Genomic DNA, 25804 nt, shown 5'->3' with positions numbered 1-25804 from the left:
GAAATAAAGATAATTTATTATACTGAAAACATACTTCAAATATGATAGAAGTTTTGCAGTTTAAATGTATCAACAAAGTTAGAAAACGCTTAGGTTACTCACGTAACCCCGGTTCCCTGAAATAACGGGAACGAAGCATTGCGTCAGTTAGCTGACGCTATGGGGAAACTCCTGTTTACTCCGTGACTGAAGCCTATTGGTTAACGTCTGTACAAAGTACAGACCAATGACGTTTGAACCCGCGCGCGGGATGTACACGTCCTTATATAAGCGCGGTTCAAGCGTCAGGAGCTCATTATTATTCGACTGAAGCGCGCAGCCGAATACACTCGCTGCGTAGACGTTTGTAGCACGGCAAGTGACGCAATGCTTCGTTCCCGTTATTTCAGGGAACCGGGGTTATGTGAGTAACCTAAGCGTTCCCTTTCAATACGGTTCACTTCGCATTGCGTCAGTTAGCTGACGCTATGGGGGACCGTAATCCCATCACGCCGTGCATACACAACATACTGAAGTGCCTTACTGCGTGTGGCCCTATACCCGGCATATTCACAGCTTTAAAGCAATGTGTAAGCACCATATAAAATGTTGACGCGCACACGGTGGGGTTTTAAACGCACCGAGGGCACATAACATAGCACAAGACGGCGAGATACCGAGCGAGCCGCGGGTGTGCGAGATGAGTAAATTCAGAGTCACGTTGGTGAGCTCGCTGAGCGCACCGTGGTGTACACATAAAACACATGAGCTTGCAAGATTGAGCCGAGAGAACCTGCGCTCGTAGGGCAGGGACGTCTAAGCTGTACAATCTGACAACGTAGACGGCGAAGACCAGCCGGCCGTGTAGCAGATATCAAATATAGATACCCCTGTAGACCAAGTCCATGAAAAAGCCAAACTCTCACAGAGTGGGCTCTATATAGGACATAGCTCATAGAGGGGCGTGAGCCAGTGCGATGGTTTCAACGATCCATCTAAATAACCACTGTAAGCAACAGACATACATAGTGAGTGATCTGCGAGGCTCACGAACGGCCGATCTGACTATAATATGTGGCAGAACGGTTCGTAGCGTGGGATTATACAGATACCACAATATTGTGAACCCAGGTGCGCCCTCGAGCGCATCGGGATGCATATAGGTAGTATTATAGTGCACAGATCGGTGAGCTGTCCAAGCGCGCCGTAAATGTGTATTGACTATAAATTGCACGGGCACAGGTGAACACTTGAATACATCGTGAATGCATATAGATGAATCAGAGTGTTATAATGCACAGGCCGGCAAGATTCTCAAGCGCGCCGTCATGTGTTCACACACGGGTGAACCCTTCAGTGCACCGTGAATGCGTATAGATTAATCAATGCACAGAACGCGCCGTGAATGTGTACAGATATGATTGATGAACGTACGGTGGGCACTCAACGCACCCTGAACGTACACAGATGAACAACAATGTATGTATGTGTCACAGCCGTGTATACAGATGAGCTTTTCCGAGCACATCTTTAGTGTATACCGAAATGTTATAGCGTGCATATGTGAGCTTCTCTAAGCGCACGGTGGACGCATATAATTAAAACCCATATCGTGCATACAGGTGAGCTTACGCGGCGCACCTTTAATGCAACAAACCTCAGTAGTGCGCGAAGCAGGGATGTCGAAGCTGTAAACTGACAACGTGGACGTCGGGGACCAGCCGGCCGTGTCACAAATGTCAAATGAGAAACTTCTAAGCCCATGCCCGAGGATCTAATCCATACATGGAGTAGACTTAATTGTCACGGGAGGTGATAACGTCAACGATCCATAAATAACCTGTATTGACAGGTGCGCTAGTAAGTGATCTGTGACGCCGATGAACAGCTGATCGTCTGATGTACGTCAGACGTATCTGTCATACAGGACCTTGGACAGTTCCAGAGCGCTGCGCCTCGGGCACCGTCCGCATCTGAGAAATGACAGACTTATGAATAAAGTGGATGGTCGGTCATAAAAGCGTGGTTCGCTGTTATCCCCGCCACATATATATATATGCAGGGGGAGAAAGCCGCCGTGCACGAGCCTCTGTAGTGAGGAGAAAGCTGTTCCACCTACAATTCGCGGGGGGAAGACTCTCGCTATCACTAGACAGAATAGATCAGACTTGCATAAGGACGCCTCGCGAAAGGGGTCCTAGCAGCTCGTGTCAACGTGTTATAAGACACGTAATGTAGGTTGTGTCCCACGGATGCAATCTCTGCACGCCCATCGTAACGGGTTAATATGTCTGCATCTTGGTAGTTAAGCACGAGATGCGTATCACTCTGATTGAACATAGCTTATTAAGCGATGCAATGAGTTTATAAAGGAGATGACTCGCCAGCTTGTACAGGGGGCGAGATCTCAGTCTGGTTCGGTAAATAATGAAACCACCGTAGTTTGCCCGACCGCATTATCACAATAACATGGTCGAGAGTGCTGCAGTGCTAAAATCATCCCCTTAATGGACCGTATTTACAGTACAAGGTGATTGATATGAGACAAACGGGCGTTCCACGCGCCGAAGGCTGATTGCCGTCGTAAAGCGTGTTCAACCCACAGCAGATGCTGGCGATCTCGTAATGGTAGCACTTCATGCAGCTGTGTGTAACTTAAGCATGAGCTTCCCGGCCGTCAGCTCGGGGCGGGACCTTTGCTTAGTCAAACTGAAGTGGACTTATGAACAGAATGCCACGATATTCAGTTTTCTGAGGCTCGTTAGAGGGGTACGTGAGCCCGTCTTAAACGAGATGCCGCGCGTCTGTCTGTGCGCGCGCTTTGAGTTTTGAAACTTATTGTGGCGGGTAGCAAGCTCACTTCAGGTTGATATTACCCTTAATATCTCCGAGTATTGGAGCAGAGTGGAGGGGTGAGCGTCTTCGGATCCGCTGATATAAATCAGCTGTATGGCCGAAAAACGTCATAAACCGCTTGGCTGTAAGCCTTTGAGTAGCCGTCCGGAGAGGGCGCGATTCAAATGCTTGGAGCCATGCAAAAGTCTGAGGCTGCCGTCTCTCTATGAAGAGAGAATGACAGCCGTAAGACCGTGCTCGTTTGCGCCGTCAGCATCGTAGCGGAGAAACTGAGGTGGGCTGCGAGCGAATTTGGCAGAAAGGTGTTAGAGACACCGTACAGCCGTGGGGTGTCAATACACAGTATATGGCCAAACCGGGTTTTTTTCGGCAAGCGTCGATAGAATTATGGACAGCGGGCCGTGTGTGCGTATTACTGATTGCTTGTCAGTAAGGCGAGAAAGTGTTTAGAGACACCGTACAATCGTGGGGTGTCAATACACAGTATAGTAAGCACGGAAATTACTCTTTTTAGAGGAATTCAATACCGTTCGCCACTATAGTGAGGTCGCATAACCAACAGTATTACACAGTATGTTTTGGATAAACAGCACACAGAAAACATTTCAGGGCAGTCCAGCCGAGGCGCGACTTAACCCCTTTTCCCCCAGACAGTTCTATGTCGACGCAGCTGTGCTGCGAAGACCAGAGCTCGGCCGTTCAGGTGCACGAGCCTCAGTAGTGACGGTGACCCGAACGGCTCACGGAGCAGAGCAGTATGTCTAGGTGGTTTAATGTCAGACTGAACCCATCGCAGAGAGGAAGTCTGCCGTGAGGCCCGCGGTTTTGCCGTTTATTAAAAAGGGCAGAAAAACCGGGTATATAAGAATGTACCAATATTCAGCGCACTGATATAGGACGGGACTGAATAAAGGGAGGTATTCGGGCCTCAGTATGTTAAACAAATTCGTTCTGCCTCTGATTCCGTCTAAACCAGAGAGAAATGACCGGGCAGACTAGTAGTGAGCTTTCCGAAGTGAGATAGACTCAGGCCGGTTAAGCTCTATAATAAGTGTTTTAGCGCTCAGATAGAGGCGTGTCCGCCTTATCGAGCAGACGAATGAGATCGCGCCGCTCCAGGGGGAGGGGCATGAAGCTCTGTATAGACGAATAGTGAGCCGGTTAGCTCTTATAATGAGTGTTCTTGATGCTCCAATAGCGGCGAATCCGCCCTATCGAGCAGACGAATGAGATCGTGCCGCTCCAGGAGGGGAGGGGCATGAAGCTCTGTAATCGTTGAACACTAGACAGCTGCATTAGAGGCAGCGAGCCGTAAGACTGCGTGCTAACTACGCCGTTAAGAGACCTCACCACTGCGGGGAAAGGAGCGAGGGACTCCGCGAGCGTGGAGCACGAGTGGCTGTGCTATGACAGGGAACAGGGGCAGATCCGCCCGTGTTTGCTTGTCGTATGCATCTATCTAGTTTAACGGTTCCCCCGCTTGTTCATCTCAACAAGAGAGGAACGGCAGAGGGGAGCAGCAACACAGACAGAACAGCCATGCGTCATATAAACGGTATCACCCGATGCACTCGGGGGATTCATATATGTGTCAGAGATCTCGCCACTGAATGTGAGAGGAGCGAAGGGACTCTGTAAGCATGAACGGTTGCGATGTGACAGAACACAGGGGGGTTAGTCCGTGTGTGCAGGTCTATGCATCCATCTAGTCTCATGGCTCGCCGTGTGTTCATCCCGGGGAGAGAGGAACAGCAGGGGGAGCACGAAACATGGATACAACCGAAGCATATAAGCGCGGTCCCGGCGTGGGAGGTGCCAGACCGGTGACGCGCTCGGGGAAATTCATAGCAGGGAGGCTCACTCAAGCCGCTGTGCTGGACGCTATTACAACAGCGCCTGCTCTTTTAGCTTACAGCTTTATATTAAAAATATTGATCTTACCGGGCGGCCGCAGGGGAGACCTCGTCAGGCATGTGTCCGCTGCACAGAGCTCGTACCACGGCAAGCGAAGGCTATCTTCGGTTCTCGGCCGGAAAGCGGCAGGGGAAGACGCTAGACCTGGATTCTGCTGTCTTCGGTTCTCAGCCGGAAAGGGCAGGGAAGACGCTAGGCCTGGACTCCGCTGCAGGGCTTTTGTCGACGGCGAGGTAAGGCTTCTTTTTCTTCGGAGCAGCGAGAGGTTCGCGCTGAAGGAGAAATTAATGAGCTCCTGACGCTTGAACCGCGCTTATATAAGGACGTGTACATCCCGCGCGCGGGTTCAAACGTCATTGGTCTGTACTTTGTACAGACGTTAACCAATAGGCTTCAGTCACGGAGTAACCAGGAGTTTCCCCATAGCGTCAGCTAACTGACGCAATGCGAAGTGAACCGTATTGAAAGGGAACCTAGTAGTAGGTAAAGCAGTAGGCTACTGTTATCAATTGGCTTATCAACTCATTCAGACATGTTGAAATGATCACAACTGTTACAGTTGAAAGAAGTACATTTTATGAAGGATATTTTATCAGTGACCCACAAGCCCCAAAAACGGGGGTGAAATATTTTCCCAAAAAAAATAAAAAGTCATACATAGAGGTTTAATGTATTTCTATGCTGTAAAAAAAATATAGAATTTTCTGATTTTTATTCTAAGGACATTAATCTTGATAACACTATTTTCTGATTTCTTTTCTAGATATTTCATATTCATAAAGCCAGATCCATTCATTCTAAACCTAATTTTGGAATGTTTGCCACAGACATTAAGTCCATTTTCAAAACTTTTGACAGTAATCAAAGCCTTTAAATTCAAAAGCTCAAAAAGCATTTAATATACTTAATTCTTTAGTAAAGTAGATTGTATTGTATAATGTTTTGTAAATTGTGATGTCTGTCTACCCCCTGTTATCTGTTCATTGGCAGCCGGCAGCAGGAAGTGGCAGCCTGAAGGTAGGAGGGACCTATTCTCAGCCTCAGACGTCACGCCCACATACGGTTGGCTCAGTATTGAAGGTCTGGCTACGCGAGACTACCTTTAACACAACTTGTGTTATATTTTAACACAAAATTGACACAAAATGACACATAATGCGCTAAAATTACACATAATGTGTTAAAAGCTTAACGCACAAAGATGTGTAAAAAAATTAACACATCCTTTCTAAGAGCGTATTGGAAAAATAAACAAAAATAGCATGTGCATAATAATTTGGAATGTGGTGTAGAATGCAGCTTACAATACAAGAACAACAAGGCAGAGATAATATAATAAAGCAATATAAATAAAACAGAGCACAGCATTGAAGATCAGTGTTGCACCGCAGTCCTGATCTCAGCAGTTGAAAGCATTTTTAACAAACAAATTCAAATTAGTATGTAGTGTGTTACAGCTTACTGCCACCAGACAGACTGGCCTTACTGAAGCGCAGAGCTCAAAGTTCTTTGGTTTCTGGTCTTTACACCTGTTTAAAAGATGATGATAATCTCAGCTGCATCCATGAAAATATTTTTTGTGATAGTTAACGCGAGTACAGTAATTAAAAGTTCTACTACCATAAAGACGCAAAAGGCAAATAAATGTTTGAATGACATTTATTCCATGATGAATTAATAGACAGATAGTCTCAAATTAAATTAGGCAGTTTCAGAAAATAGTCCCCTGCTATTGAAAGTTACCATGGGGACTACTTTCAGGCGCTGCGTAATATCATTGTGCCTGCTGCAGCCATGGTACAGCATCAAAGTCCTTGATTATTACACTGGAATGAGAGTATAGTTCCTAGCCATATCGGTTTAGAAAAGCACAACTTTTAATTTTCTGTGGGTCTTAGTACACAATGTAACTGGGTATGAAACACAATGTTGTCACCTAAAGGACATATCCTGAATTACAATTATTACCGCAAATATGACTTGGCTTGGTTTTCACCTGGGTCACAGCTAAGAGAGATGATTGCACAGTATATTTAATCTCTGAATAAGGTTTGTGGCATTTGAAATGTTTACTATTATGCTTGCTTGTGCACAAAGAGCCTTGTTTATGTGCTCAAGTTGTAAATAATATTTTTTTCATAATTTATAATGTTATTATGGTTAAAATTAACATTTAGCAGATACTTTTATCCAAAGCAACTTACAGTGGGATACATTTTTCATCAGTATGTGTTTTCACTGGGTTATAACCCACCTTTTGCATTGTTAACACAATGTTCTACCACTGAGTTAGCTTGCAATTATTAAGGATTTATGGATGGTTTCAGTAGTAACAACATAAACAAATGGCTTTTGTGGAACAAATGTTACTTTCCAGTAAACTTCCACAAAGGATCAATAACAACAGAGTACTTTTGTAGTGTATCTCTGATAACAAGCAAAATGTCTCTAATTCGCTTAAATTATAGCTAAAGAGTATCAAAAACTACACTTAGCTAACATTACTGTTTAAAATGTGTACTATATGTTAACTACAGATCGGCTGCCATAACCTCCCACTGATCCATCGCTGTCTCTCCTGATCTTCAGGAAACCAAAACATTTTTATTTTCGACAAGGTAATTTTGTTCCAGAGTTCAGTTTAGCCACAGACCATTAAGTGAATAAATTTTAAAACACATCAGAGACAAAGACTTAATGTCTTTATTTAATGTCTTAAATACTTTAATATTCACAATGTTTTTAATTGTACACAAGTGATACGTTTCTGTTGTGAAATGTTTCCTGGGCTGAATTTCTTTCCATTTTTGAGATTGTCTTCCAACAGAGGGCGACAAATATTACAGAATGTAATATTTTATGGCTTGTCAAATGTATTGTTGTTACAACATAAACAAACATCTAGTTGAACACAACTCTTTTTATTTTTTTATTTATTCTAAAAAAACAAAAGTCCTAAAGTGGAGTCATTTTTACACGTCTTGATTCTACTCCCTAAAACCTTTGACTGGGTGCCAGATACGCATGGATTTATACACTGTAAAAAGAAAAAGTTAACTTTAAAAACATATTTTAGGTGTTACAAAGTTTTTTCAACTTAAATATTCTCTCTTTAAAGAGCACCTATGGTCCAATTCACGATTTTACATTATAAAAAATGCTTCCGTTGAAAAGGCTCTGATGTGTCTACGCAAGCGAAAGTAAAACTTTGGAGTGCTTGCTTTTGTGATGGGGCTGGACTTTTCTCACTATCAGTCCATAAACAGTGTTTAGACAGAATGAGAAGAAACATAAGAAACGGCAGAAATTAATTAGAGCTGACATCCTCTAGATTGGGTCTGTTTAACAATAGAGGGAGCTTAAACAAGACAAAGTAAGTATAAACAAAATTGTTTATGTTATCAACGTTTTTCAATGTAAAATATTTACATTTATATTTAGGCCTTTAGCAGATGCTTTTATCCAAAGCAACTTGGAAAGTTTAAACCGATATGTAGGAAGGCAATAGTACAAAAGGTGCTTGTCAAGATACAAGTTTTCACTAGCCTGAAACAATACCTGTTGAGAAAAAAAGAGTGTATTTGTATAGCACATTTCAAAAGATAGAAATGAGGTCAATATCTGTTAAGTATTTTTGGAAGAAATGTGTTTTAATTGTTTTTTGTTATGATTAGCAGCTTTAAATGTCAAATGTTAGTCTTGTATTTCATCTTCCTGTGTATATATTTACCATCTGTTGTTTACGGACACACAGAAACAAGGCTTTTAAGAGTAAAACTAGTTTAGTTTTATTTTAGATTTAATTTTTGAGAAAAAAAAAACACAAGATTTCCTGTATTTTATCTGTGTTCATGTTCAATTGTTCAATTGTCAATTCACAGATTTAACATCACATAAAACTAAAGACCAAATTGTAAAGTCATACCAGTATGAATCACTGTGCTTTTAGAAGTGTGTCATTTTGATTTTTCACCTTTAAACAAAAACCAGTTAGGACACATACCATTACAAGTGAGTACAAGAATAGAAGAGTAGTTTGTTTCACTTTTTCATAACACAAACAGGAACTTTTTATTCTGTTGTTTTTAGATTCGGCAGGTATGGCTGATGAACTTGTGAGAGATTGCTCCGTTGTTCAAGTCCACAGGTAAGTGTTATAAACAATAAGTATTGTTACAGAAGTTTGTATAAGTATTGATCTAGTACTGGAATACCTTCTTTTTTACACTATGACACTTTAACTTTGGACTGTCACTTTAAAACTCTGGACTTGCACAGCTCAGTGCCACTTTATACACACCATACTGCACTTTAAAGACAATCATAAAACCCCTTTATGTATATACACTATTTTTCACATAACATTTTCATAGTTTAAATAGTTCTTATATAGTTTATATAGTATATAGTTTATATTTTATTTTTCTACGTCCTTTTGGTTTTATTTTACTTTTATCTCAAATTGCATTCCTTTTTTTCCTTTTATGCTTGAATACCGGACAGTTCTAAAAAAGCATTTCACTGCATGTCTAACTTTGTATGTATGTGCAACCCTATATCACGTATTGACCAACGTGAAAATGTCACGTTTTGCCGCGTTTGAGCGTGAGCATGTCACGCTTTTCTGTTTGTGTCACTGTCACGTATTGGTTACTCAACTTTTTTGTCCTATTTTCAAACCATTGTCGCTCCGGTTTAGGGTTAGATTTGGTGCGTGCGTTATATGTCACTTTAAGTATTTGTCACTTTAAGTATTGGTTTATAAAAAAAAGATACAAGACTTATTCTTTTATATTTTCTAAACTTTAACCAATTGTCGCCTGACGTTGGGGTTAGAGTTGGGTTTGGGTAGGGATGTCATTTTATGTAAATCTAACCCTAAACCGAAGCGACAATGGTAAGAAAGTAGGACAAAAAAGTTGAGTAACCACAGTGACACAAACAGAAAAGTGTAACATGCTCACGCTCAAACATGGCAAAACGTGACATTTTCACGTTGGTCCATACGTGATATAGTCACGTAATTTCGTGATATTGGGTTGGTATGTGAGAAATAAAATTTGATTTGAAAGGAAAGTATACGATATCTGTCATGGTTTTCTAGTAAAACTACAAACGAAGTTTTTACTGATTACTTCATAAATCTATCGACTCTAAGCTTCACTTTAGTTTCTGACAGATTAAGCCTTTTAACATAACATTGTGTAAAACAGTAAGAATGAATGAATGTTGTAATGTTTTTACTGTAGCTCAAAGAATCAGGAAACACCTGCTTCTCCAAGTCCCAGCCATGAGTCGATAAAGAGCGATCAGTCAATGAATCATCCACGTGACTTTAAAGGATCCAGGTAAAAGATGAACATAATAATTCATTTTACTTTGCTGGCATTTGTTTTATGTGTCAAGCAGCAGGGTTGAAAGATAGAGAAACAGATCATGTTTGGACATACAGAGGTTGATAAACAAAAATTTTCATGAAAGGTAATACTGTAAGGGAAGGATCATAACCACAGCTTGTTGATTTTAATATTATTATACTGTAAGTCAAATTTCACGCTTTTTATTTTCAAAATTCTGGGTTTTCAACCAAACGTTGGGTCAAAAAGGGACGAACCCAACATGTTGGGTTGTATTTTATTGTTGTTGTTTTTTTAACCCAAAATGCTGGGTTGTTTTAACCAACATTGGGTCGAATATAAACAGTTAATTAAACCCAGCAGCTGGGTTTGTACCTTTTTGACCCAACACTGGGCTGAAAATAACCCAGCGTTTTTTACAGTATTGTGTAGATTTAGTAGACAGACAACAAATGTGATAAGACATTTTTTCAAACTGACACTGTGTCTAAAACCTTTATTCTGATAGTTCAGTGTAGTTAGGTGTCTTGAAAATATTTAAAGTTTATACTCATTATAATGATCTTGGTTTGGCCTGTACCACATTTGGTCTACCTAATCTTGGTCTTGGACTTAGAGACCAGTCAAGACCACAACTGCAGGAATATCTCTAAATTCCTGTGGCATTGATTTATTTGTTAGCATCATTAATGTGATTGGATATAAAACTTACTGCTTTTTAAGTATTTTGTTACTGAAGTTCATATTAAGTGACTTACATTTTAATGACTTATTTTACTGTGTTTTACTACAGCTTACTTCAGCCTGGTGGATCAGACTTTCTAAATGAATTCAAGAAAAGCAATCAGTCCATGGATCATTTAGTGGAATTTAAAGAGTCCAGGTAAAAGATGACCATTAGTCTCTATGGCTAACATGTCTACTAAATGATTGCTTAATTGTCTACATGAAGCGCAGATTATGTTTATGAAAACTACTTAAATGTCCTAATATAACTAAGGCCTAGTCCTGACTCCTGGCTTAATCTATCCTCACTCTAAACCAGGGGTCGGCAACTGGCGGCCCGCGGGCCAAAAGTGGCCCGCCAGCAATATTTTCTGGCCCGCTGGATTAATTAGAAGTCCGTTTTTTAATTTTTTTTTAATCAGACTTTTTTATTTTACAATAACAGTTTACAAAAATGTCCCCGTGTATCATTCCTTCATTCGTTTTTTCAAATCAAAACCAAAAAGAAAATAAAGAAAAACGACTTGTTTTTCTATTATTTATTTCCTGAACTAAAATCAAACGACTCGTTTTCTGTGCGCTCAGATCAAAAATAAAAAAATGAATGAAAACGGGTTCGGACAAATTTTAATTGAACACCTAAGCAGACATATACCAATGAAATAAATTTAAACAGATCAGGTACTAACAGATTACATTTTAATAAGGGTTTTAATAAGGGTTTGAATAGCAACCATGCTTTCCTGTAAGTCTCATTCGCTTACAGTCCGACTTTTGAACTTTTTTCATTATTATTTATTCGCGTATATTATTATTATTATTATTATTATTATTATTTATTGCTACACTGACAAATAGCAAGATTGTCCTGAAAAAAATGCGTATAATAGCTATCTTAACGGGCCGCTTTTTCTCGTTCTCTTTCTCTACCAGCGCATCCGCGATCATAACTGTCATTAGAGTTTGAGCATACTTCTAAAACACAATCGATCAAATAATTGCAGAGGTATGACTTCATGAATCATTTGCAAATTTACCTCGTAAATCATGTCAATTCATCACGCGTGAAGACGTTAAACTCCGTGACATTGCAAATTACTGAAAAGTAATTGCTGGCTTTTAGAAACCACTACAAAATATGATAAAAATAAACTCTTTTACTGCAATAATATTTTAACTAATACACTTTTAAAGTAGATTTGAAAGGAATACTGTTGTTTTCTGCTACTTGAACTTGGGGCTCGAGCGCCCGACCTAAGGTTCGACCTGCCTTCGAAAACAGCAAGTCAAGTTCGTTTACCGTTAATTATTAAGACTAAATGGGCAGGTAAATTCGTTAAAAAAATGAAAGTAATCCACCAAAATATGGTTTTACATGTCTATTAAAATAAAGCCATTATTAATTTTCCTAACGCATAGTTCTTTGATCTTTACCTCCGTTTAAAACGTTATAAATTTGGCAAAGGAGGATGTTCAGCAATTTGAACAGCAACTCCGCAACCAACTCGGTTTATGATGGTGAGACATTTGAGTGAGAGGCTTTGTCCTATTTAATTTATTATTTATATTTCATTATAAATACAATGAATACAATGTTAAAATAATATTTCTATTGGCACGAACACAATTTTTGTATAACATTTAAAATTATCTGTCTCTTTTCGTTAGAGACATTTGAATGTGAGATTCTGGAAACGAAACGTGACGTTAAGTTTTGCGGACCCGTCAGGTTGGGAAATAAAGCGGGTGAACACAAATGAATCTATGAATAGAACCTTGTCGGAGCTGGACAAAAAACAGTCCAGCGGAGACCTCCTTAAACCTTAGGTGTGTATGTGTGTGTCCCGGATAAATATTAATAAAAAAAGGAATAGTTCAAAAGTCGGACTGTAAGAGTATTTCATGAGAGCATAAATGCCTGTAATATTACCACTATAGTACTTGATCTGTTTAAAATGATTTCATTGATATATTATGCCTATAAAGGAGTTAAAAAAAAAAGTCTAATCCAGTAATTAATTTTTTTATCTGAGCACACAATCAGAAAACCCGTGGTGGTTAATTTTTTCATTTTTGTTTTTAATTTGAAAAAAAAAACGATTGAACGAATGATACACAGACCCATTACCATGTTTTTAGCAATTTTTAATGCCGTCTTTCGTCTTTTAAATAGGAAATAAAGACAATGTTTCTTGACAAAAGATCAGATAGCCTATACTTGGCTAATTCAAAATAAGACGTAAGTGTGCCAACAACAGTTGGCCCGCCATCTACTGGCTAAAAAAAATATTGGCCCGCGGCCAAAGTTACTTGCCGACCCCTGCTCTAAATACTGCTGGGTTATGCTCGGTAAATATTGGACAGAACACGTTGGGTTATAAACAAACCTATGCTGGGTTGTTTTTAACCCAACCATTGGTTGAACAACCCAACACTGCATTGAAACAACCCAACTTTACAGTATTTATTAACCCAGCACATGTTCTGTCCAATATTTACCTAGCATTGGGGTAAAAATAACCCAGCAGATTTTAGGGTGCTCTCTGGGAGACCACCCCAAAGGCTTTCAAAAAAGAGAAAATATGTTTTATTTAGATCTTGGTTTATTGAACAGATTCACATACAGTAGTACTGTGTTCTCATGCTCATATTAAAGCTTCATTAAATGATCAATTATTGTCTCTGTTTTATTGTAGCTCAGTGCCGCAAGGGAGATCAGCTTCTCCGTGTCCCAGCCATGAGTCCATGAAGAGCAATCAGTCAATGAATCATCCAAGGGATTTGAAAGGATCCAGGTAGATTACAGTATAAACATAACCAAACCCCCATTTCTGTCACTTTTAGTCATTAGTTTTATGTTGTGTCATGCAAAACAGATGAAGCAGAAAGAGAGAGAGAGAGAGAGACAGATAGTGTTGTTAAAAATGTTTGCACACAGTACATGAGGTTGATAAACAACTATGTGGCATGACTGGTTTCATGTGCTGACTAGATTCTAGATGATAAGATTTTCTCTGCAAATCCTCACATCCTTATTATTCTAGAAGTGTGCTTAAAACTCCTGGGGCCCTATCTTGCACCCAGCGCATTTGACTTTTTCAGTGACGCATGTATCATTCGTATTTTGCACCGGCGCACGGCGGGGTTTTCCCTCCACAGACGTACGTCGGCAAACTAGGGAATGCACTTGCGCTCCCTGGGCGGTTCACCGTAAAAAAGGAGGTGTGTTCTGGCGCAAACCATCCCTGATGCTATTTTGCAGTTTCAAAAAACAATTGCGCCACTGACCAAAAAAAACTAGTCTAAGGCAGTGGCGCATTGAGCGTGGTTCATTATGCTATTTTAAGGGCGCATGCTTGACGATAATGCACAACGCGCACACACTTTGCTTATCTAATCTACACAGATGCAACAGTTATTTTTGCAAATCATAAATTGTTACAATAAAAAATATTAACACATGAGATAAGGGAAATCATTGTGGTGAGCATTGTGGTAATAGTTTTTATTTATTGTGTGGCTGCGTTAAAAAATTATCATGCAAATAACGGTAAAACTTTAGTATAGGAAACAATTCTCACTTTTAACTAGTGTCTATTAGCTTACATATGAGCTGTTTATTAGCGCTTATAAAGGACATATTAATGGCTTGTTCTGCATGACCATATTTTACATCCCTTAACCCAATCCAATACCTAAACCTAACGTCTACAACAACTACCTTATTAGCTATTAATTAGCTGTAAATTGGGAGTTTACTGAGGCAAAAGTCATAATTAATAAGTGTTCCCCATACTAAAGTGTTACCAAATGTTTTCATAAGAAACCTTAATGTATGTGAACTTGATTTGTAAGTGTACTTTGGGGTTGGACTGCTTGCGTTTGGCTTTCAGCGGTGAGGGTGGACGCAGCGATGTCCTTTGCTGGCGTCAGGTCCTGTGTAAAGGCAGATCCACCTCCCGTTACACGGCGTCCCCGATTTATGCTGGCAAGCTTGGGATTCCCCGTCTCCTGACATCATTGTAGCACTTGCGGCGCAATGTCCTGGGGATGCCAGCTGATGAGACAATTGTGGCTATTTCCTCTCACGCCTGTTTAACCGACGCTGATTTGGGCGGGTTTCTCCCATCCCCATACAAAACAACTTCTCTGTCTTTGACTGCTCTTACAAGAACGTGGGTCTCCTCGGCTGTGAACCGCTCCTGGCGTGCGCCTGGTAAAACCGTCATAATAATAGTAACCCGCCATGGAACTTGCGCACTTGCGTTTAAAGGGAATGTTGGATGACGTTCTGATTGGTTTATTTGACGTTACGCCCAAACCCCACCTATGAATAATGAACCTACTTCAGACCAACCTCTTATTGATTTGCGCCTGGCGCAAGAGTTATTTCTCCCGCCGGAAAAATAGCAACAGCGCCCAAGATCCGCCCACAAAGTCACTTGCGTTTCAGATCGTTAAAATAGGGCCCCTGGGCTCATATTTTTTGTATTTTTACACTGTTTAATTTACTTTTAAGTGCCCATATAGTAGTGGTGAGGATGAACATAGATGTGTAAATAGGGATGTCCCAATATACCGGCATTGTCAATAACCGTACTATCAAAACCATGGTTATCAAAAGGCATACTATGTTAATATTGTATATCGTCTCTGCCTGATGAAACTCACGTATGTCCAAAATGGTAACTTTTCAGAAAGTGAAAAAAACACCGTATATCAAAAGCAGTTGAATGTAGCGTTGTCATACTTCAACATGATCTCACAAAGTTCCGTGGGATAGTCACGGAATTTTGTGCTCATTTTTCCGTGGCATTCTCACGGATCTCCGCATTTTTCCGTGGCCCTGCTACGGACTGTCTTTTTCCGTGGCATTCTCACGGATTGGGTGCTCAACTGCTTTTTCCTATTTTCAAACCATTTTCGCTTCGGTTTAGGGTTAGATTTGGTGTTTGCGTTAGTATGTCACTTTAAATATTGGTTTATACTATTTTTTCTGATTTATCCTTTTATATTTTCTAAACTTTAAACAATTGTTGCCTGGCGTTGGGGTTAGAGTTAGGTTTGGGTAGGGATGTCATTTCATGTAAATCTAACCCTAAACCTAAGCGAAAATGGTAAGAAAATAGGACAAAACAGTTGAGTAACCAATCCGTGAGAATGCCACGGAAAAAGACAGTCCGTAGCAAGGCCACGGAAAAATGCGGAGATCCGTGAGAATGCCACGGAAAAATGAGCACAAAATTCCGTGACTATGCCACGGAAATTACGGCATATTTACATGTAACCATATTCTTGCCAGTGTCATGATATAATCCACATTTGACCAAAATTGAGTTTAAATGGACATGCGTGCATATTTTACAGTAACTTTGATCGATACGCGTTCTTCCGATCATTAATTAGAATGGCCAAAGTCGCGTTTCGTATTGACAGATGAATACGCTCAGTTTATTAAATAGCCTACGTCTTGGTTAAATACGCTTACTTTATTTAATATTAATTATAAGTGTATTAAATGTCTCTTGCAAACCATTAAGGGACAATGAATCAATACACTGACATGGTAATGCTACACAACAGGGGCGTCAGTTTGTGTTGAAAAGTGGTGGGGACAAAAGATCTTATAAAAACATTACTGCAGGACGGGAAAAATATTGAATAACGCGCATCAAAAATGGGCATAGCGTAGGCCAGTCAACAACAAGAAAATACTCAGCATAAATTTATAAACCCTCAACAATGTCGAATGCACACATCACACATGTAACAGTCCCTGCAACACCAGCTCAACCGAACAATGCCAAAGCACCATACCGTAGAAAACAGCAGCGCGTTTAATAAATGATTACAATGAATTTCATTACATATGTACAAGAAAACACACCATAAGCATACAACACAACATATGTGACACTAGACCACAAAACCAGTCTTAAGCATCGCTTGATTTTTCAGAACATTTTAACCAAATGCTTTCAAAAAGTGGTGTGGAAATCCCCAGCGTAAATAACAACAATGCTAGACAGATACTTTCTTTGCACAGTCCTACCGTAATTAAGTAACTCCTAGATGTTAGTCTGGCGTCCGGGGGAAACGTTTACCTCGAAGGAAAGTCATTGTCATGTTTATTCGGCTATATCCAGTGCTGAGGTTCGATGAAACTTTACGAGACCGGCGAGATGCTTCACAGGCGGAAGATATGAGGCGTGATTGACAGCTTTGACACCAAACGGGTATGTGAAAATCAGATGACATGATTTCACAAGTTTTCATTGGCTAATTAGGTATGTGACGCATACTGTATATGGAAATGAACCTGGACATTCAATCTGTCGAAAAATTTAAAAATCGGCAAAATGAACATACGTGAGTTTCATCGGACAGCGACGATATATTTCAGCACCCATTAAAAATTTTGCCTCGAGATCCACAGTGGTTACAAACTCTCGATCTGCCACTCCTTTACATACAATAAATATCGGTGACGCCATAATATTATTATTATAAGTCCACTAACTGCAGTGAAAGTCTGATATCATAACAGTCGTAGTGTGATCAAAAGGACAAATTTAAACAGATCAAAAGGACAAATACCACCAAATTAATGCTTTAATGATTGTATTTTACAGCAGCATACTTCAGCAACATAAATCAGATTGTCTTTATTCCAGTCCTGAGTTGCAAAACAGCAATCAGTCCATGGATCATTTAGTGGAATTTAAAGAATCCAGGTAAACGAGAGTCAAAAGTCTGCTAGTAACAGTGTCTACTAACAGTGTGATATAAACGACTGCTTAACAACAGAAATCAAACATTTGGTTTACACATGAGTTTGTGTATTTTTATTTACGCAGTAGTTAGCACAAATGCAACATATAAAACAATGTCAAAAGCATTATAACATCATAAAATAAATAAAAAAATTGTACTTGCTAAAAATGATTTATTTGAAAAATGACAATTTTAATTTTTAATCTTTTATATTCCAGAACTGACTTGTCCACAAAAGAAACACTCAGATCACATCTACGGAACAAATGTCAGTGTTTGCATGAAGGAACAATAAAAAACATTGGCCTCATACCTCTCAATGAGATCTACACTGAGGTCTACATCACAGAAGGTTGGTGTGGGGAGATCAATAATGAGCATGAGGTGAGACAGATTGAAGCAGCATTGAGGAGAGCATCAACAAAAGACAAACCAATCAAATGCAATGATATTTTAAAGCCTCTACTTGGACAAGACAATCCCATCAGAACTGTGCTGACAAAAGGAGTCGCTGGCATTGGAAAAACAGTTTGTGTTCAGAAGTTCATTCTGGACTGGGCTGAAGGGAAAGCAAATCAAGATATTAATCTCATATTTCCACTGCCTTTCAGAGAGCTTAATCTGATGAAGGACCAAAAAGTCAGTCTTATAGATCTTCTACAATTATTCACACATATAGAACAATTAGAAATATCTCAAAATAAAAGTAAAATCCTTTTGATCTTGGATGGTTTGGATGAATGTCGCCTCCTTCTGGATTTTGACAACAGCGTGAGGTTGTGTGATGTAAATGAATTGGCGTCAGTGGATGTGCTGGTGACAAATCTAATCAAGGGAAATCTGCTTCCCTCTGCTCTCATCTGGATCACCTCCAGACCATCAGCAGCTGATCTCATCCCGTCTGAGTGTTTTGATCGAGTCACAGAGGTACGAGGCTTCAGTGATCCACAGAAGGAGGAATACTTCAGGAAGAGAATCAGTGATGAGGGTCTGGCCGACAAAATCGTCTCGCATCTGAAGTCCTCCAGGAGTCTCTACATCATGTGTCACATCCCAGTGTTCTGCTGGATTTCAGTCACTGTTCTAGACAAAATGTTGAAAGAAGCAGAGAGAGAAGAGATCCCCAAAACTCTCACTCAAATGTACACACACTTCCTCATCATTCAGATAAACATAAAAAATGAGAAAGACTATGAGAGGAAGGTTAGCGATGAGGTGATGATTCTCAAACTTGGGAAACTGGCTTTTCAGCAGCTTCAGAAAGGCAATCTGATCTTCTACGAGGAAGATCTCAGACAGTGTGACATTGATGTGCAAGAAGCATCGGTGTTCTCTGGATTGTGCACTCAGATCTTTAGAGAAGAATCAGGATTGTTTCAAGGGAAGGCTTACTGCTTTGTCCATCTGAGTGTTCAAGAACATCTTGCGGCTCTGTATGTGTACCTCTCTTTTATGAATAAACATATAAATGTATTTGACCAGCCTAAGGTTTTACCCAACGTTTTGGCTTGCACGCATGGTTCACGTAATTCAATATTTGCTTTGCATCAGACAGTGCTGAGAAAAGCTCTGCACAGTGTCAATGGACATTTGGACCTTTTTCTTCGCTTCTTTGTGGGCTTCTCACTGGAGTCCAATCAGATTCTCTTGCAAAACCTTTTCACACAGCCAGAAAAACTCTCCTACAGCAAAAAGAGAATAGCCGAGATGATCAAGATGAAGATTGACGAAAATCCTTCTACTGAGAAATCAATCAATCTCTTCCACTGCCTGAATGAATTGAATGATCATTATCTAGTGGAGGATATCCAGGATTATCTTAAATCAGACTCAAAATTAAATAAAACACTTTCACCCTCACAGTGGTCAGCAGTGGTTTTCATATTGCTGACCTCAGGTCGAGACCTAGATTTGTTCGATTTAGACAAATATGTAAAGAAAAACATCTCAGCAAATGAAGCTCTTCAAAGGCTGCAGCCAGTGATTGAAGCATCGAGAACAACAAGGTATGTTATGATAGCTGCAACTGTTGTTACAGTGGATATAAATTAAAGCTGTCAATTGATTCATGAATTGCCATATCGTTTACTTCCTTAAAATATAATTTCCTTTAAATTTGATGTATATTTGTTGGAAAAATCCTCCAAATATAGATGCTCCATGATGGTGGCAGATGATACTATTGACACTGAAACCATAATAAACAATAGAGACAATAATTTTTGGTCAGTATATAGTTATTTTTTTCTATATTATTTAAATCACTAAATTGACTAAATTGGCAGTCCCAATATAAAGAAAACCGATACCTCAGAGTCAACATTCTGGACCATTTTATATAGTTTATATTTACATGTTGCTACTCTCAAAAGATTTTGATTACTTGTGGGGTTTTGTTCCATTATGGAAACATCTATTATTTGGTACATTTTAAGGAAGTTTAATGATATTTCATGCATTCTGACTTATTAACACAGTTTAAGAGTCGTAGTCCTCATGCTAAACATAAGCAAAGTGTCAAAAAGCAGTTGAGCTCAGAGAATTTCTGAGCCAAACTCACGCCTCCTTTTTCCTATAAGTTTCGGAAAGTTTTTTTCAAATGGGGGTATCCGTTACGACTGATTGACCCCATATTCCTTTTATGGGCCTTTACCCCCAGAAAAGCACGCTGGCCCTGCACGTCAAGTGAGAGCGAGAACGCGCATTAGCATTGCTCCGTCGAGTAGTCACCAGTAGGCTATCACTGCACAACACGCGACAACTTTGTTTTAGCAAGATAGTTCGACAAAAGAAGTGTGTTTTTGGATGTAAGGAGAAGAAAACCTTATTTAGCTTTCCCTGTCGTAAGACAACAGTGGATGCAGTTCGTTTTTCCCGGAGAGCAACGTAATTGCGAATGAGTTTGTTTGTTCCCTGGCTGCATTTCGGAGAGGACTGCTTTACAAACAAGGCTCAGTTTGATGCCGGATTTTCCACTTTTTTACAACTATAGGAGCGGTCCAAACTTTAAAAGACCCCGTTTAGGAGTCACAACCACAGGCGTAAGTAAATCAAAATCTCACGTGTTTTGTTTGCAATCGCGCATGCGTGCGTAATGTAAACAACACCAGCAACAACACTTTGTACTGCATTTACAACATTTACACCTTTTAAAACGGGCAAATGCAGTTAAAAACTGGATTTTGTTGCTTTTTGATTAAAATAGCGGATAAACAAGCAAGGATTAATTACCTGATAGAGACGTCCTGGTGAAATCATTGCTGCTATTGTTCCTGTTCTTCCATTACTGACTAAGTTTCCGATTCTGGATCATATGTATAATGCTGGTTATTTAAAAAAAAAGTTAAAGTTTGATTTCCATCTGTGTCGGCTGTAAATCCAAAAGTAGTATCCAAAGCTGCGCGTACTCGTAACTCTTCAGCTCCGCCCACCGCACGCCTTCAAGTGTTCGACATTTTACGGCAAAAATCGGAAAGGCTGTTCTTTCTTTTATAAATCTGACAAAACGAAAGATTCTTTGGACATATGAAAGATGAAATACTACTCTATATGTAAGCAAGATTAACATTAGATTGGCAAAAACTTATGTCAGCTTTAAAGTAATTTTATCTTGCAGGCTTTGTGGGCATAGCTTTTCGCAGAAAGGCTGTGCCACCTTGGTTTCTGTCCTCAACTCAAAGACTTCATGCATGAGAGAGCTGTTTTTAACAGAAAGCAATATAAAGGATGAAGGATTGAAGCAGCTCTGTACAGGACTGGCAAATAATAAGTGTCAGCTGGAGATACTGGGGTAAGAATCTGTCACACCTGATCTTGGTTTTTGCCTTGTGTTTTACTACCTTACTCTTATATACAATATTCATATGATCTACAATAACCCTATAGTATAATCTGCAATAATAACAGGCAAATTAAGGAGGGGGGGGGGTCATGCATTCTTGCATTCTTGTATTTCATGCAGTCTTGCTTATAACACAGTTAAAGAGTTGGATTCCTCATGCTAAACATGGGCAAAGGTTCAGGAGTATTTCTGTGCCGTTTCGTTCGTAAAAGTTTCTGAAAGTTTTTTTTTTTTTTTTGACTACCGTTGTGTAAACCTCATTCACACGGCACTTTGGTCCCAGAAAATACCCTTAAAATAGTCAGACAGGCTTCTGTGTGAACGCAAACACGTCCTGTAAATGTTCTGGGATCGCTCCCGAAAAGAGGACCTAGTAACATTCCCATAACATTCCCGGAATTAAGCCCTATGTGTGAACTTGCCCCAGTGTACATTTTTTGTGCCCCGGTGTAAATCTCAAGTTTAAATTTTAGCAGTTAACTAGTGTATTCCTTTACAAAGATAATAGCAACAAAAACAGATCCATATGCAATATAGTTACCCAATTTACGCTTTTAAAAGTAACACAGCAGTCGCACTGACGCGTACACACACAAATCCATGTATGCAAGTGTCTTTGCGTTCATTCGCGCACAACCGCATTCAAAAGTCCAGGTGACCCCACCTGATTAGTTTCTATAAGCTAACTCAAAGTAAGTTTCTAAATAATAATTATAATCTTATTTTGACTCGATCATTACTGGCTTCTGTAGATGGACATCAGAAATGTTTTGTGCAAGGCAGTGAAAGGGAAGCAGAAAGGACAGATGGTGAGCTTAAGGGAGGTAAGATATGCAAAGTTCAGATGCTGTGGAGAAAAAACTACCAAATCCAGGACTTTAAATATGTCACATGTCTTTATGGAATAAAGCGGATTTGATTAAAATGGGGCGGTCCCAACCAGGTCATGAGTCGTACGCGGTAGATAAAACTGCATCAGATGTCTGTGTTTTGTTGGCAAGTACATATAATGTAAACGACGCAAACATTTAGTGATTTAAAAGTTATCCAGATATAGTGGGCTAATGTTTTCTGTGTGTTGCTTGCTCATGACTTGCTCCGCCCGTGGTACGCCTCCAGAAGCTCCACTCTTTTCACAATGTACAGCTGATTTTTTATAAATCTGATAAAACTATGACTCTTTGGAGATATGAAGGATGCAATACTCTATAGGAGAGATTAACATCAGATAAGCAGAAACGGTGTGTGTTATGTTAGCTTTACATATAAAAATGTTTGTCAAAACACAAAACTGTTACAAGTTCAGTTATTATTTATTTCCATCAGGCTCACTCAGGATGCAAATCCATGTAGAACCACCGGTGCACTTCATTCTTGCAAAACTAACATTGAATGATTTTTAAACATTGTTTTTCAGGCTGAGCAGATGTGGAATCACTCATGAAGGTTTTGCTGCTTTGGCTTCAGCTCTGAGATCAAACCCCTCACATCTCCAAGAATTGGATCTTTCTGGAAATTTAGTAACAAACTATGGAGTGAACCTGCTTTCAGCTGAATTAAGGAATCCACATTGTAAACTTGAAAGATTACTGTAAGATTACTTCTCTTAAGAATTACGCATACAGTGTGAACTCACAAATGCACATTATTCAACTGAGATTTAGGTTCAAATGATTTTAAATGGTTCAAACTGGGTTATTTTAAACGCAGCGTTCGGTCAAAAAGGGGCAACCCCAGCCACTGGAATAAATAACCCAGAAAATGCTTATATTTCACCATACAATGGGTTAAAACAACCCGCCATTTTGCGTTGAAACAGTCCGGTTGAAAATAACCCAACATTTTTTACAGTGTATCTACATTATTTATTATTTAACATTTGAAAAATTAAATTACCATGTTGTTTTTGTAAACAGTAAAAAAATATTTTTTTCTCTAGCTAGGCGTGAAAAATATCAGAGTTTGTGGTCATTGCTTTGATAAAGAAATAAAGTTGTGTCCTCCACTGCAGATGTAAAAAGCATGCCATTTTTCTCCACAGGATAAGAAATTGTGGCATAACTGATGAAGGTTGTGCTGCTTTGGCTTCAGCTCTGAGATCAAACCCCTCACACCTGAGAGAACTGAATCTGTCTAAAAATAAATTAGGAGATTCCGGAATAAAACAGCTCTCTGATGCACTGAAATCTCCTAACTGTAAACTGGAGACATTATTGTAAGATCATCATCACAGAGAGAGAGAAAGAAATGTTTTTAAGAGCAATAAATGTCTCAAAAATAAGCATGTCTTGGTTTATTTATCTGTAGGTTGATGAATTGTGGCATCACTCATGAAGGTTGTGCAGCTCTGGCTTCAGCTCTGAGATCAACCATCTCACATCTAAGACAACTGGATCTGTCTGGAAACAACCTTACAAACAGAGGAGTAAGAAGGCTGTCTGTAGATCTAGAGAATTGTGATTGCAAACTCGAGATGCTAAGGCAAGATTACCCAATTGTTAAAAAATATAAAAACTGGTAGTTACAGTCTCTGAATATGTGTTTATTTTATGAAACTTTGCCAGGTATATGAAATAACCATTTAAAATAATGTTTAAAATGCTATGTGCCAGCTGTAGTTTAAAGTGAATATATTATGTATGGGGGTTTTAGGAACTCTGCCATGTATCAGGCCTAACAATGCCCCTTAGCTCTTCTACTGTAAATTCACTGTAAACCACTGCTTCTTGTGGATTATTGGTTTTGTTTGTGTGTGCACAAGCATGGGACAGAAATGAATACTGTGTGTTGTTCTTGCAGGTTAGAGAATTGTGGTGTCACAGATGAAGGTTGTGCTGCTCTGGGTTCAGTTTTGAAATCAAACCCCTTAAACCTAAGAGAGATAAATCTAGGTTGGAATAAAATTGGTGATTTAGGAGTGCAGTCACTCTTTGCTGCAATGGAGAATCCTAACTGCAAATTAGAAGTTTTAGGGTAAGCTTATATCAAAAGCGTGCCATTTTTATTATACTGTTACACACAGCTGTACACAATATAACAAATGATGTTTTGACTTAATTTTTTACACTTACAGTCGTAGAGTGACACTTACACATTACACATTGTCATTATACGAAAACATGTACTATATACAAAAACACAACGTTAAAGAGGGCAGCAAAAGTCTGGGACAACACTCTTGGAGATCAAACCAGTGATCCTGGCATTACTATGGTCTACAAATTGAGCTACAGCAACATAGAGAGGATGCATGTAAAGTAGCATATCATCACATAAAGTTTTTTTTATTTGTTTATATGCAGGTTACGAGATTGCAAAATTACAGATGAAGCTTATGCTGATCTGGTTTCAACACTTAAATCAAACCCCTCACCCCTGAAAGAGTTGGATCTGTCTCAGAATGTACTGAGAATCCCAGGAATAAAACACCTCTCTTCTGTACTGGAAAATCCTAACTGTAAACTGGAGATACTACGGTAAGCCTCAATAAGAATATGTCTCTGACTATAGAAATCTGTCTCTGAGTGTTAAGTGTCTTTCACTCTTCTCTTTGCAGTCTGGAATCTTGCGGTATCACAGATGAAGGTTGTGCTGTTCTGGTATCAGCTCTAAGATCAAACCCTTCACACCTGAGAGAGCTGAATCTGTACATGAACCATATTGGACGTACAGGAGGGCAGCTGTTGTCGGATATGAAAGAGGATCCGAATTCTAAACTGGACACACTAAAGTGTTAGGCACATGGCCATTACTTTTGAAAACAAAGTATTTTAAAAATGAAAGCTTTATATGTTCTACTGCAGTGAAACTGTGCAATAACCAAATCAAAAAACATGGATTACAAACTTTTTATTTTAATACCATGTTATCAAAATCAGACGAGAATGGGCTATGAAAGTATCTCTTCTATGATCAACTCCTCTTTTCACTACTAACCCTTGTTAGGGCTTACAGCAAGCACTTTTTGTGTTCTATTGAAATTTTTATGTCATTAATTTTACCGGTTTATGTTTTTATTTTCCTGCCACAACTAATGGTGCACTTATGTTGTTTTACCTAAACAGTATTTCCTTATTTTGTATTGTCACACTTATGACCTTTTTTGTTGTTGCTGTGTAGGCTACTGTTGTGACAAAGTTTTGTAGGCAACTTGTTGTGTAGTAGACCATATTTTTTAATAATGCACATGAAATCAAGATAATATATTATATAGAAAGCTTACTCAAAATATGATAAAGTTTTGCAGCTTTTCACATCTTGTTTAAAACAAAGTTAGAAGAGATAAATAGTAATCAGTAATCAATTGGCATGTTTTTGATGAACAGTGATCAAAACTGTTTAATGAAATTGTATATTT

The 25804-nt window shown here is 39.2% G+C and overlaps 1 protein-coding gene across 3 annotated transcripts; it reads left to right on the top strand.

Moving 5' to 3' along the window:
• Positions 1-7988: 7988 nt before the first annotated feature.
• On the top strand, positions 7989-25784 carry LOC129438882 (protein NLRC3). Of its 3 annotated transcripts, none has more exons than XM_073863217.1 (14): positions 7989-8122; positions 8839-8896; positions 9999-10097; positions 10900-10989; positions 13529-13627; positions 17507-17566; positions 17825-19612; positions 21223-21396; positions 22865-23038; positions 23489-23662; positions 23755-23928; positions 24247-24420; positions 24750-24923; positions 25004-25784. In XM_073863217.1, exons 2-14 carry the CDS (start codon positions 8850-8852, stop codon positions 25182-25184), a joined length of 3408 nt encoding a protein of 1135 aa, XP_073719318.1. In that variant the 5' UTR covers positions 7989-8122; positions 8839-8849; the 3' UTR covers positions 25185-25784. The 3 variants fall into 3 exon arrangements, with proteins under 3 accessions (XP_073719318.1, XP_055053758.2, XP_073719319.1); XM_055197783.2 differs by having other exon boundaries at positions 17465-17566; XM_073863218.1 differs by lacking the exon at positions 17507-17566.
• The last annotated feature ends 20 nt before the right edge of the window (positions 25785-25804 follow it).

This window comes from Misgurnus anguillicaudatus, chromosome 24 (genome assembly GCF_027580225.2).
Source record: "Misgurnus anguillicaudatus chromosome 24, ASM2758022v2, whole genome shotgun sequence".
Classification (NCBI taxonomy): domain Eukaryota; kingdom Metazoa; phylum Chordata; class Actinopteri; order Cypriniformes; family Cobitidae; genus Misgurnus; species Misgurnus anguillicaudatus.
This window is presented reverse-complemented; position numbering and strand designations above follow the sequence as displayed.

Coding starts and splice junctions, on each gene's coding strand:
- LOC129438882 (XM_055197783.2), top strand. CDS start 8,850: ATGGCTGATGAACTTGTGAGAGATTGCTCCGTTGTTCAAGTCCACAG. Junction 23,039..23,488: donor TGTAAACTTGAAAGATTACT/GTAAGATTACTT, acceptor TTTTCTCCACAG/GATAAGAAATTGTGGCATAA. Junction 24,421..24,749: donor TGCAAATTAGAAGTTTTAGG/GTAAGCTTATAT, acceptor GTTTATATGCAG/GTTACGAGATTGCAAAATTA.